Raw genomic sequence first — 13,197 nt, 5'->3', positions numbered from 1 at the left:
ACCCAAAACAAGATATGTAAATATAACCTATCTTGTACACCTTCCTCTGGACACTATGGCATGGAGAAAGCTTCTGCCAAAAGAAATGAATTACATTGGCTAAGATTGGATGACTAATATGCAGTTAGGTGCAGTTATGAATTGATGGAGACATGATTACCCTACTCTGAGACTGAGGGCTTATCTTCACTGTGGGGGTAAATCAACCTAACTTATGCTACTCAAGCTAGGTATATAACGTAGCTGGAGACAATGTAACTTAGGTCAACTTACCCCAGTGTCTTCATGGTGTTGAGTCGACAGGAGATGCTCTCCGGTCAATTTCCCTTACTCTTCTCAGAAAGCCGGAGTACTGGCGTCAACTAGAGAGTGCTCTGCCGTCGATTTAGCAGGGCGTCACTAGACCCGCTAAACCGATCCTTACTGCATTGATTGCAGCAGCACCGATTTCCCTGGTAGTGGAGACCAGCCCTTAGAGTGCTCCTAAGGACCAGAGACTGAGAGCCATTGAACCAAACTGTATATAAGGGAAACCACTTCAAGCCAGGGGTGTGGCAGCACTCCCAGTTCCAGCACCTATGCTAAGGATTGGACTTTGCTGTTTAACAAAGGTGAAATATTTCTTGAATGTTGTGACACATGGCCAGAAAGGGTTAAACATCCTGCAAAATAAATAAGCTTCAAAAGACATGTGGGAAGATAATGTTTGTGTTTTTGTGTATTTACATATATATGAGTAAGGTCAACAATGTAATCAACAGACACTGTCTATGTTGTATTCTGTTAATTCAGAGATCAAAAGAACATCCTGGCATAGGATATCTCTATTAATTTATCTTTGAAATTAAGGCATCTGTGAATGGTGGCGAAACAAGCAAATAGCTATACGGATTAACATAAGGCAAAGTACTGATGATGGACCTCCTTCAAAGTCATCCTAATTATCTTATTCCCAGAGGAACTCCCAACTTGTCAAAGAGGACATGAAATTATATAAAAGATCCTTGGGTCTTGATTCAGTCATCTCATATCTGCTTAAGCTTCATCGGGGGAAGTTTGAGTTGCGAGACTGAGGTCCCAGTTATGCTGGTACACCCTGAATATATTTGAACATTGGACTATAACCTATGAACTACTTCTGAAAGAACTCTTTGCAACGACAAAGCTCACCATCTCTGCTGTGAATCTGAACCTCAGTGAATTGAACTCATATCTGTATGTATATTAATCTTTTAACCATACTCTTATTTTTTAATAAATTTTAGTTTAGTTAATAAGAATTGGCTGTAGCATGTATTTGGGTAAGATTTGAAACATTCATTAACCTGTGAAGTAATGTGTCTGATCCTTTGGGATTGGTAGAACCTTTTCTTTTATATGATTAGATAAGATGTTCAGAAATCATTATATTTGGCTTAGGTACCCGGATGGAGGCCTGAGGCTGGATCACTTTAAGGGAACTGTGTTGTCTGGACTTCTGAGTAATGAGTAAGGTAATAAAGAAACTTTTGTGCTGGCATGGTAAATCTAAGTATTGAAAATATGCACCAGCTTTTTGGGGAATGTCTGCCCCATTCTTTGCAGTTCACCCTAATTGAGTGACCACACCTGGCCCCCACTGGAATCCCCGTCACAAATGTACTTGGGGAATAAATGCTATTACAGTAGTAAGGACTACGTGTCTGAATGATAATTACAATACTGATTATTGTTAGAGAAAGCTACCAACTTAAAAAAAACTCCACTTCATTTGACTGGTGAGAATAGCCATCGGGAGGTTTACTCTAATGGACAAGAAGTATAATAATATCTCCAGTACAGGTTCAGTGGTTGTGCTCTATGACTTTGCAAGGTTGGGACAGGATTGATGTTCTAAAAAAAGCATTTAATGTTGGGATTTATACAAAGCATCTTTTCTTTAACCTGCAGAACACATTATACTACAGAGACTTGACCCTTTTTTACTTGGACACTCATATATCTAAAATAAAGCCCTCCTGGGGGAAACACAAGGCTATGTTCCACTGGTTTAATAAGGTAGTTAAACTATGGACTTTGCACCAGACAGCAAAGTAAGTTCTCTTCTGGGGTCCACGGGAACACTGATCACTTCGTCCAAGTATTCATTTTAAATGTGCCTTGTCTCAGATAGAGGGTTGATCTCGCAATAGCAGACCTCCTCGGTGAGATAGAGACATCCAAAATACTGTTCTGAGAAGCAGTTGAAGAAAGTGGGAAGACTTATATAGCAGAGTCTTCATCCAGCTTTGCCAGGTGGATAGCTAGGAACTGATTTGTCTGAGCATCTCATCTAAAGAGCCAAAGCTTCCTATGCCTACAGGAAACAGATCTGAGACCCAAATCCCCTTCCCTCCTTTTCTAGGGAGAAGTTCTTAGCCCCAGGAATTAGATTGACAGGAAGCATACTTGCAATCCTGCCTACCCATGTTAGCAGTGCTTATAAAAGCATACGGGGTATTTAGCATGTCAGATGTTTCATATACTTCTTTATTTCTGTTGCCTTCACTTTTCATGCTGAAAATAGGCTGAGACAATGCCTGCCTGGACTTGGCTGTCTGTGAAGGACCTGTATAGTCAGCAGGCTGCTCTTTCAGGTAAAAATCTTCTACAGGTAGAAGAGAAAGTTACTCACCTTGTGCAGTAACTGAGGTTCTTCGAGATGGTTGTCCCTGTGGATGCTCCACTTTAGGTGTCTTGGTGCTCTGCGCTTATAATCGGAGATTCGTAGTAGCCATGCCCTGGTTGGCTGCACGTGCGCAGTAGCCATTTACGCCACTCCGAGTGGTTACCCAGATGCACAGCCAACCATTCCTCAGTTCCTTCTCTACTCCAGAGGATTGACGTGAAACTCTGAAGTAGAGGGGAGAGCGAGTAGTGGAGCATCCACAGGGACAACCATCTCGAAGAACCTCCGTTTCGGCACAAGGTGAGTCGTCGTTGTCGTCGCCTCCTCCTCGGAGTGTCCCTGTGGGTGCTCCACTTTAGGCGACTGTAGAGCAGTGCCCCTCAGTGGAAGGGAGGGGCTTCAGAGTTGATTTATGTACACAGGAAAGAACCGAGAGTCCAAATTGAGCATCTGCAGCTGATTGTTGTTCTAATGCATAGTGTTTGGTAAAGGTATGGGCTGATGCCCACGTAGCTGCTTTAGACATGTGCGTGATGGGTACATTATTGCAAAAGGCTACAGATGTAGATATTGCTCTAGTAGAGTGGGTCCAAAGTCCAGATGGAGCTTGCAGATTATAGGTTTGGTAACATAATTGGATACATGTAGATATCCATTTAGATAGTCTCTGCTTGGAGATGGTTTGACCACGGGAACATTCTGCTGTGGATACAAACAGTCTGGATGGTTTTCTAAATGTTTTTGTTCTTTCTATATAAACCACTAGCGCTCTGAGGACATCCAGCCTGTGAAGGGAGGCCTCCCTGTTGTCAGCATGTGGTTTAGGGAAAAATACAGGTAAGTAAATGGGCTGGTTGAGATGGAAGGGGGAGGTGACATTGGGTATGAATTTAGAATGTGGTCATAGGATTACTTTATCTTTGAAGAATGTGGTGTAAGATGGGTGTGCCATTAGGGCACCCTGCTCTCCCACTCTTCTTGCTGCCGTGATAGCTACTAGGAAGGTGACCTTCATGGATAAGTGCAACAATGAGCAAGTCACTAGTGGTTCAAAGGGTTTGCCCATGAGGGCACAGAGAACGAGATTGGGATCCCGCATGGGGGTTGGGCCCCGTAGTGTGTACTAAGTGTTCTCTATGCCCTTTGGAAGTGTTTAATCAGCGCATGAGCGAAGATGGTGACGCCTTCACATTGTAAGGAGGTGATGGCTGCTAGATGCACTCTGAGTCAGCTAGTAGATAGGCCTGATTTTTTGAGTGTCAATATGTAGTCTAGGATTATGGGTAGTGGGGTCGATTGTGGAATAATTTGCTTGTCCTGGCACCAAGTACAGAATCGTTTCCGCTTGTGCATGTGTTTTTCGTGTGGTCAGCCGCTGACTGTTCAGTAGCATGTCTTCTACTTTCTTAGAACAGTCTGTCTCAAGTCCTGTCATCCATAGATTAGTCAGGTCTTGAGATAGGGTACTGAAGTGTTGGGGTGATGGAGGCATCCTGCATCAGCAGATGAGGCACAAGGGAAGGTTTGTGGTGGTCTCACAGCCATCTGTTTCAGGTATGGAAATCATGTTTGTCTGGGCCACGTTGGTGCAATGGAGGATGACCCTGGATTTGTCTTGCTTGATCTTGTGAAGGACATGGCTCAATAGAGGGATTCGGGGGGAAGGCATACAGCAGTGGGGCCTCTCATTTCACAAGGAAGCAGTCTCCTAGAGAGGTGTGGCCCAGTCCAGCCCTGGAGCACCATTGTGGGCCCTTGATATTGTGGGCCACTGCGAAGAGATCTATTGAGAGGAATCCCCATTGTTTGAATACAGTTTTTAGTATTCAGAGATCCATCTCCCACTTGTGGGTTTGTGAAAAGTTCCTGCTTAGTTGGTCTGCAGGAACCAGTTCCTTCTCTGGTTCCTGCAGACCAATTCTGGCGTCCAGGCAGGTAGGATGCTATGATGTCTATGTTGTTGAAGATGCACCACTGACAGAGGTGAATTGCTTCTGCACAGAGGGGATAAGATAGGGCCCCTCCTTGGCAATTTACATAAAAGATAGTCGCCAAGATGTCCGTGTGAATCTGGACAGTCTTTTGCGGATTAGAGGGAGAAAATGCTGGCAGGCCTTTTGGGCTGCCCTCAGCTCCAGTTGATTTATGTGGAGATTGGACTCCACTGGGGACCAGTGACCTTGGATGGTATTGTCACAAAAGTGTGCCCTCCATCCCACCAGAGAGGCATCTGTGGCGATTGTTACAGTTGGAGGTTTTTGTTGGAAGGGGATACCTGAAAAAAAACAAAGAACAAAAAAAAAAAAAAAAAAAAAAACACACCCCCACATTTGTATGCTGTGTCCACCATGTGAGCAAGTCTTTTACCCTGATGGGTATTGTAAGATGTCGGTTGAGTGAGTGCCTGTGTGGAATATAGACAGTGAGGAGGCATCTCATGGGGAGCCTGGCATGTTTCATGATAAACATCATAGCCACCATGTGCCCCCGGAGATGTAGACACGTTCTAGCATACATTTGTGGGCTGTCTCTTACTGCTGTAATTAGATTTGTTAAGGTAAGAAAGAACTGTTGGGATAGTTGTGCTGTTGCTGTGAGACAGTCTAGTTGTGCCCCTATAAAATCCAACTGTTGGGTGGGTGTCCAAGTGGATTTCTAAAGGTTGATTTGTAACCCCATGTCTGTAAACAGGGTTATAGTGGTGTGAATGGAGTCGATTGCTGCCTGGTATGTTGGTGCTTTTAGAAGGCAGTCGTCTACATAGAGAAAGATGGTAACATGAAAATAAGTGTCCTGTAGGTCGAGGGCCGAGAGCCAAGCTCCTTTCTCCAATGCCAGAAGTCACAGAAGACTACTGTGATCCAATGCCAGAATTATAGTTCCTAGAGCCACCATCTTGAAACATTCTCTCACACAAGCTTGTTTAGTTTTCGCAATTCAAGAAAGGGCCTCCACCCATCTGTTTTCTTCTTAATGAGAAAGTAATGTGAATAAAACCCTCTGCCCATGTTGAACTGGTATGGGTTTTACGGCACCTAATTGTAGGAGATGGTTTATTTCCTGTTCTAGCAGGTGCACATGAGAGGGGTCCCTGAAGAGGTGGAATAGAGATAAAAGGGATTGAGTAGCCCTTCTGGATAATTTCCATAACCCATTTGTCTGCGTAATGGTTTTCCAGACTGGGTTGAATGGTGAGAGGCGGTCACCAAATGGGCTGGAGATTGGATGCAACTCTGGGATTGGAGAATCTGGGGTTCTCGTGTCCTCAATCAACACTTCAAAACATTTGCCTTCAAGTGGATGCCTGAGACGTAGATGACTGATCTCGTGTTTGTCAGTGTCTTCTCTGCCTCTGTTTGTGGCGCTGGTCATAGTGTCTTTGAGACTGGGTGTATGGGGCAATCCAGATTCGTTGGATTATGGAATCTGCCTGGTTTCTTTTTGTTCACTGGGACATAGATTCCAAGTCTCTTTAATGTTGCCTCGGAGTCCTTCGAGGTGTGCAAGGACATGTCCGTGCTCTCTGCAAACGATTTTTGGCTTCAAAAGATGGGTCCTCTATGATTGCTTTAACTTTTCTGGGAAACCTAGAAATATAGAGCCAGGAAGCCCTACGCATGACTACGGACATAGCGATAGATCATGCTGCCGTGTCAGCAGAATCGAGAGAAGCCTGCAGGGCCATTCTGGCAATGAGGGAACCTCCTGCAATGTTGGCCTTGTATTGCTCTTTTTTGTCTTCTGGAAGATGTTCAAAAAAGGCTGACATCTGGGAAAACATGTGCGTGTAATTTGGCTAGTAAGGCCGAGTAGTTGGCTATGTGGAGTTGGAGGGTAGCCAGTGAGTAGGCTTTCCTTCCAAAAAGGTCTAGCCTTTTCCAGTCCTTATCGTAAGGGGTGGTTCTCGACTGATGTTCCTTCCCCTTTGATTAACTGCATCTACCACCAATGAGTTTGGAGTAGGGTGGGTGAACAAAAACTCAGCCCCCTTAACTGGTATATAGTACCTTCTTGTCTTGTCACCTACAAGGTGGAGCTGTGGCTGGTGTCTGCCAGACAATTTTTGCAGGGTCCATAATGGCTGCATTAATGTGTAGTGCAAGCTTAGCTGATGGAGAAGCTTGGAGTATATCTGTCAGTTTATGCTGTGTCTCTGGTAGCTCTGCCAGTGATATGTCAAGGGAGTCAGCTACCAGTTTAAACAGACCCCGAAAAGATATGAAGTCATCTGGAGATGTGGGGGGTGGCAGCATTATTGTTTTGTCTGGTGAAGAGGAGGAAATACAGGTAGGTGGGAGGATAACACCCTCAGGTTCTTCTACTTCCTCCTCCAGCGTTTCTCAGGAAGCTGGGGCAGGTGGCAAAGGTGATTGCCTTGTTCTGGACCTGGGTGGGTGGGGGGCCTTGGTGTTCTGGGCCCGGTATAAATGCCCACAGGTCCCGAATATGCCCAGTTTGGTGGTAGGGCCATGGGAGGCGGCACCCATTTTGAAGCCTGCCAGCCTCTTCCATTCAGAGATGTTTGGTGCTGCGAGGGTCCGGGTTTGGGTGAGGAATGGTGAGGGGTGTACATCTCTGCCTCCTCTTCCTCCTCCTCATCACTGGAAAGAGGAGGGGCTGAGCCAGCAGGGGTAGTAGCCAGGCTTGGTCCCGGTCTGGATGGGGTGCCGTTGGTGCCGAAAAGCGGAATCCCCAGAGTTGAAGTAATCAGGAGGTCCGCCTGTCTGATCAACTTTGCAGCACTGTGAGGCTCAGTATCGAGAATGGAGGCAAGCTCTGGCTGGAAATCAGAGTGAGGGCTGCCAGTGCCACACACTTGCTGCATTGTATCAGTGCAACAGGTGGTGCCATTGCGCTGCTTGGTGTCTGGGTTTTTTTTGGTTCCACCGGTGCCGAGGTAGGCGGCTTGGTCTTGGTATGTGCACCTCCATGAGAACTAGACTGCACCGGGTATTTAGCTCCTCGGGATGTCTCGGTACCGGACGTTCCTGGTGTCTCGCGGTCTGGTGCTCTCGGTGCCGTCAGTACCGGGGCAGACTTTGTGGTCGGAGATCACTTTTTCTGAGGCAAATCTTGCTGCGGTGAAAAGTCAGACCGCCTTTTTTTTTTTTTTTTTTTTTTAAAAAGCAACAGAGTCCTTTGTAGCCGTTTTTGAGGAGGATCCCATGTCTGAGGAGGCTGTTGGCCCAGAGGTGTCCTGGACTCCAGATCGGAGGCTGGAGTGAGGGATTTTTCCATCATCAGGGAGTTTCAACTGGAGATCTCTAGCCTTCCCTGTCCTAGCTGTCAGTTTTTTGCAGGGGGGACACTTTTGAGATATATGTGTATCCCTCAGGCAACGGACACACTGCGCGTGGTCGTCAGAGACCGATATAGACAGTCTGCAAGTGAGAGAGCATTTGAAGCCTGGAGAGCCAGGCATCTCTGAGAGGCTATGTTGAAAGCAAGAATAGGAATATCCCTTTGTTATGCCTCTTCTGTTGCTGGGAGTTACCCGCCTGAGGCGGGGGAAATGGGAGGACTAGGAAATGAAAAAAAAATTTTTTTTAATTGTAAAAAGAAGAGAGGGTATTAGATGGGAAAGAACTGAAATAATAGAAATATCTAAAGCTGTGAGGGTGCTACTGTCATTCTGACTGAAGCCAAAGGCGGTAGAGAAGGAACTGTTGGCTGTGCACGCGGGGTAACCACTCAGAGCTGTGTGAATTGGCTGGGGGCACTCCTACCACAAATCTCTGATTAGAAGCACACCAAGACACCTAAAGTGGTGCACCCACAGGGACACTCCTCAAAGAACCACTGATTCCTGAAGCACCAGGGAAAACTGCCCCATTTATCTTCAGTCCAGGATGAGCTCCACAGAAACTCTTCCTCTCTCAATTGCATGGAAACCACATGGGCTAGATGGGTGTGCATTTCTCCTGTGATCTCAGAAGGGATGCCCTGGAGTGTACGTGGGGGTGCCTGTTATAGAGGTGGTAGCAAAGGGAGGAAGCTAGGCCTGAACGCACCTTACCATAATCTCTATTAATGACAATGTCTGTGCTATGTCTGGTGGTCTCCATCCTGACTTTACTACTTTGCTCTTTTGTTCTCACCATTTCAATTCAACACAGACTTCTAATCCTCCCCCCACCCATAATATCCAATTTAGATGTTTACCTGTTATCTCGGATAAAAGCCACAACTGATTGCAAATACCATTCATAAACTCCCACAGCGGCAATCACCCAAATCCACTGAACACGTAACATCTTTATGCAGCACTCAAAAATAATCTACTTTAACATTTCTTCACAGTTTTAGAATTCAGAGACCCTAAGCATTGTGTCAATAAATGTGCTCATATTACTGAATACAGTGAATGCTCTCTCATGGTTAATGTTACTTGCCCTATTCACACCAGCATGAAGGGCACCATAAAAAGTCCTCAGGATCATGCAAGTCATTAAGTTGTGGTTGTTTTCTTTTTTTTCCTGTGAGAAATATTTATTTACCAAATGTCCTTGAGACAAACTGGGATGGAGATGGTTTATGTGGATCCTCTGTATTGCAGTGACTTTAACCCACAAAGACTAGCTGAAATACGGGAAATTATTCTTTCTGAATATTAAATACCAAACAAAAATCCTCCTGAAAACCACCCCCCAATCTCTAGTTGTTCCAATGTATTTTTACTGTTACTACCCTATGAAACTCATTTTAAATAATGGGGTACTAAACATTTGAGTAATCAATAGGTTATCTAAGTTTTGCTGTAACATGGCTGAATAGTTGATTTCCTTGTTACTAACACCCATAGTTTCTTTCCTAAATTCCCTCCCTCTCCATTTTATGTTTTCTTCAACTTTATAGATGCCTACAAGAGTTATTGCCCAGATACTTAACATTAAAACCTTTTAGCCCCAGGTGTGAAGAGTGACAGTACAATAACAGCATCAAAATATACTTACGCATCTATCTTCTATGAAGTGTTTTATTGGCTGGAGATGTATTTTAATTATACAATTTCTTCCTGATGCGTGTAATTTCACGCCTCTCTGCCCCCTTCCCCCATCCCAGACAGTTGCTCTTTCAGTTTTGTGATCCAAGTTCCCAACAGACTGAGTTCCTTCTCTGGTCCCAAAGGTTTTTTTCATTTGCAGATCTGCTTCCTTGGGGATCAACAAATGAGCATAAATGGAGACTACATGTAACAGAACAGGGCCTTTATGGAGATTTATAAATTGAGTAAGGACCATACTAACATTCAGTGAGAAAGCAGTGTTTAAAATCAGATGTGTATGTAGCTGATAAGACCTGGAACTCTTGATGCAATGTAAATCTGATCAAACATCAACTCGGTGCACTTAGCTTATAATACTGAGAGGTGATACAGATTTTGATCTGGCACTAGACTCATTCAGAATCCATCTATAAAATGGATTCTCTTCTCTTCGGTCTATGTCAAGCTTCAGTTTCTTGCAATCACTGGAGCAATGAGGTTCTTGGCAGTGAGGTGGAAGGGAACTATAGCCTGTAAAATTCCTGGTGAGACTGAAGCAAGGAGACATTTAAAGGTCAGAACAAAGATCTCTTTGCTGTGGTCAACACACCTGAACAGATTTAAAGGTGCTATTTTAAACAGTTTAAGTTAAAGACATTATTTTAAACAATTTATCTGAAGTCTGTGCAACTGTGTTTACACGCAAATTTAAACCTGATTTATATCAATTAACCAGTTTCAAACTGATACAAACGTGTCCATATATAGGTTTGCACCAGTTTAATTAAATTGGTTCAACTTTGTGTTTAGACAAACCTTGTGTTATATCCTGTTTGAGAATGTTGTTGTTTTCCCATCATTAAATGCCTCTGGGGAGACTAACTAGCCACTAAAGCTCCCATAAACTCAAGGTACTTTGAATTTTGTGTCAAGGCCTTTGATGTAGCTTATATTTTCTGAACATAAAGTTGTTACTGCTTGGGAATTTGGCCACAAATTGGAGCCTACACTCAAGCAGGTGCCAAATTCCCAGGAGAATAACTCAGCCCTAAAGTGCAAGAGAGAAAGACCTATTTATTACTGGAAGAATATACACAATTTTATATCAATACATGTGCTCAAAGCCAATTATTCCAAATTTAAATTAGTTATACTAAAATCAGAAGTCTAATTCTGCAATTAAAAGAATCAGAGATCATACAGCAGATGGAAAAAGTGATACAGAATGCAGCACCTGAACTCTCAGGAGAGCAGGAACTGACAGTGTTTTGATGAGATATGTTATATATACTCCTTAAGGTAAATACAAAGGAAATCTAAAAAACTGCTCTTCACTCTCAATATCATACACTGAAAGTTATATGATACTGGTATGTGAGTTTATAAATATTTACTCTTCCCCCCAGTTCCAAAAACTGGAAGAAACTATTTAGTTACATTGTAGATCATCATAATATACCAAAATTAAAAAGTGGTATAGAGAAGGTCCCACATTCAGGAAGTTACTGTGAAAATAGCAATAATTGACCATTTGTCTAAATAAATTCAAACTCAAGTTTAATTTTACATGTATTTAGATTTATTTGCTATATATATCACTATGACCTTATAGTACTTGAAATCCATTACAGGATTGTTTATAGTTAGTCTTAACTCCACAAAGACAATAATACTGCTGTGGAAGACCAATGGGGAGAAAAGTCATTTTAATATATTTACAGTTCCTTATTTTTGTAAACATTTATTCTACATACTGTACTAAGCTCTAACAAGGGTAAAGAGCTATACATAGAGACAGGAAATGGGGCCCTGTATTTCTATTCATATTGCGTATTAGCATATTATAGATAGAGCATCTGCCCTTTTTCATTACCACAGCAGTAATCTTTCTTCAGATAAGTTTTTAAAACTTTTCAAAGAACTAAATATATTGAAATACTATACAACTACATCTATTTAAGCCAACCCATTTGGCTTTTATTCCATTTCTAGAATAATTTAAAGTGCTATAAGCAACCCGTTAATCAACACTTTTCTATAATAACAAAACTACTTTTAAACATTAATTTACAAGATAATATACAATGTTCATCTGGAACAGCTGAAATTTCAGCACAAAGTCAGTCACTGTCACACTTATAACAGCAATTTTTTTTGCATAACATAGAATAGAAGCTTTGAAAATAACTTTTGTTGAGCTGTTATTGCCACAATGGCTTATCAGTTTTCCTACAAAAGTGAACAAGAGCTACCGGTACTGTATTCTAGCCTGTCATTTTTTTGAGGTCACATGACAGTAAATTTGCATATTCCACAAGTCTACTGAGTTACAATATTGGCTACCTATAGTACATTACCCATTTTATCAGAGCTGGTGCTAACTGTAGTTTACAACATAAATCCACTCAAAAACATCACAACTATTTTTTTCTTTTGGACAGGAATAAGCTATGTTCTTGGAGTTGATGTGCTACAAGGCTACAACAGTATAACTATAAAACAGTATATATCTGACACTTTACGTTGAAGAAAAATGCATCAATTTCATAGTCTGTATGCATAATGCCCTACTACAGCTACAAATTTGTTCACTGCATTTTACTTGATTTATCCATTAAACCCAGTGGAACTATCACATTCTCACATTCCCTTGTTTTTATGTTTTTAATCACATAGCTCAACGCTGTCCTCATTTGTCCCAAACCTGCAGATCATTAACAGCATGTGCAAAATACTCTTTAATATAATCAGCACGCAACTAGAACTTTTACTATGATGTAACTGACGTGTTTTCTAAATTGGACATTAATAAAACAAGTGGCACAACTGAATTTGGATGAATTTTCTAACCAGGACTAAGGGTAATGGTATGCTCCAATACGGAATGCTAAACTTCTTGTCTAGCAGTGGCACCATGTGAATTAATCAATGAGTGGTCTGGACCAGTGTTTGCAGCATTGCTGTCAAATCATCACACTCAAAACTTCCCTTTTATACAGGCCCTGAAGGGAGAGCTCCATTCAGAGATACAGTTTTAATAGAAAAATAATCTTAATTATTAAAAGAAGTCCTAAAGGGATCGTAGACAGATGTTTCGGGGAACTGAAGAGACAAAGGGGTAGACTAAAGGACAGATAATTTGGGAGGCTGGCTCCACAACAGCAAGATTAACTTAACCGACATTCAGTTTCAGCCCATGTGGCCTAGACTTATAGAAATATCTTAAGCATACAATAAAGTATGACAACTTTAAATACACTATTTCAAAATTGTATCTGGATCATCATGAAGATAGCTTTAAAACTATTGTATATAAATACTGTATTCTATTGCTCCTAGGGCTTTTTGAGCTGCACTGATTCATGTCAGGTTTGGGACAATAGCCTGTAGAGACACATACACTTATTCAAAAGCCCAGATTTCAATGTCTTGGATAATGAAGTCTTCTCTCTTAGAAAGTGTGTGATTCCCAAAGGTTTTACAAGAGTGACTTCTTCCATGGTAGAGATCCCCATCAAGCCAAAGAGCAAATTCTCCCCTAGAACATAGAGAAGTTATATACAAA

General features: G+C 42.3%; 1 protein-coding gene across 8 annotated transcripts in view; it reads right to left on the bottom strand.

Annotated features, from left to right (window-relative positions):
• Nucleotides 1–11,188: 11,188 nt before the first annotated feature.
• The window catches only part of OXR1 (oxidation resistance 1), a 509,161-nt gene continuing 507,152 nt past the window's right edge, over nt 11,189–13,197 (bottom strand). For all 8 annotated transcript variants that reach the window (XM_034763479.1, XM_034763478.1, XM_034763477.1 and 5 more), the window contains one exon: nt 11,189–13,170. In XM_034763479.1, the coding sequence (XP_034619370.1) occupies nt 13,035–13,170 (136 nt within the window). In that variant the 3' untranslated portion in view covers nt 11,189–13,034. The remainder of the gene's footprint in view (nt 13,171–13,197) is intronic.

The sequence above is a fragment of the Trachemys scripta genome, chromosome 2, assembly GCF_013100865.1.
Source record: "Trachemys scripta elegans isolate TJP31775 chromosome 2, CAS_Tse_1.0, whole genome shotgun sequence".
Taxonomy (NCBI): domain Eukaryota; kingdom Metazoa; phylum Chordata; order Testudines; family Emydidae; genus Trachemys; species Trachemys scripta.
The sequence above is the reverse complement of the archived record's forward strand: the minus strand, read 5'-3'. Positions and strand labels throughout refer to the sequence as shown.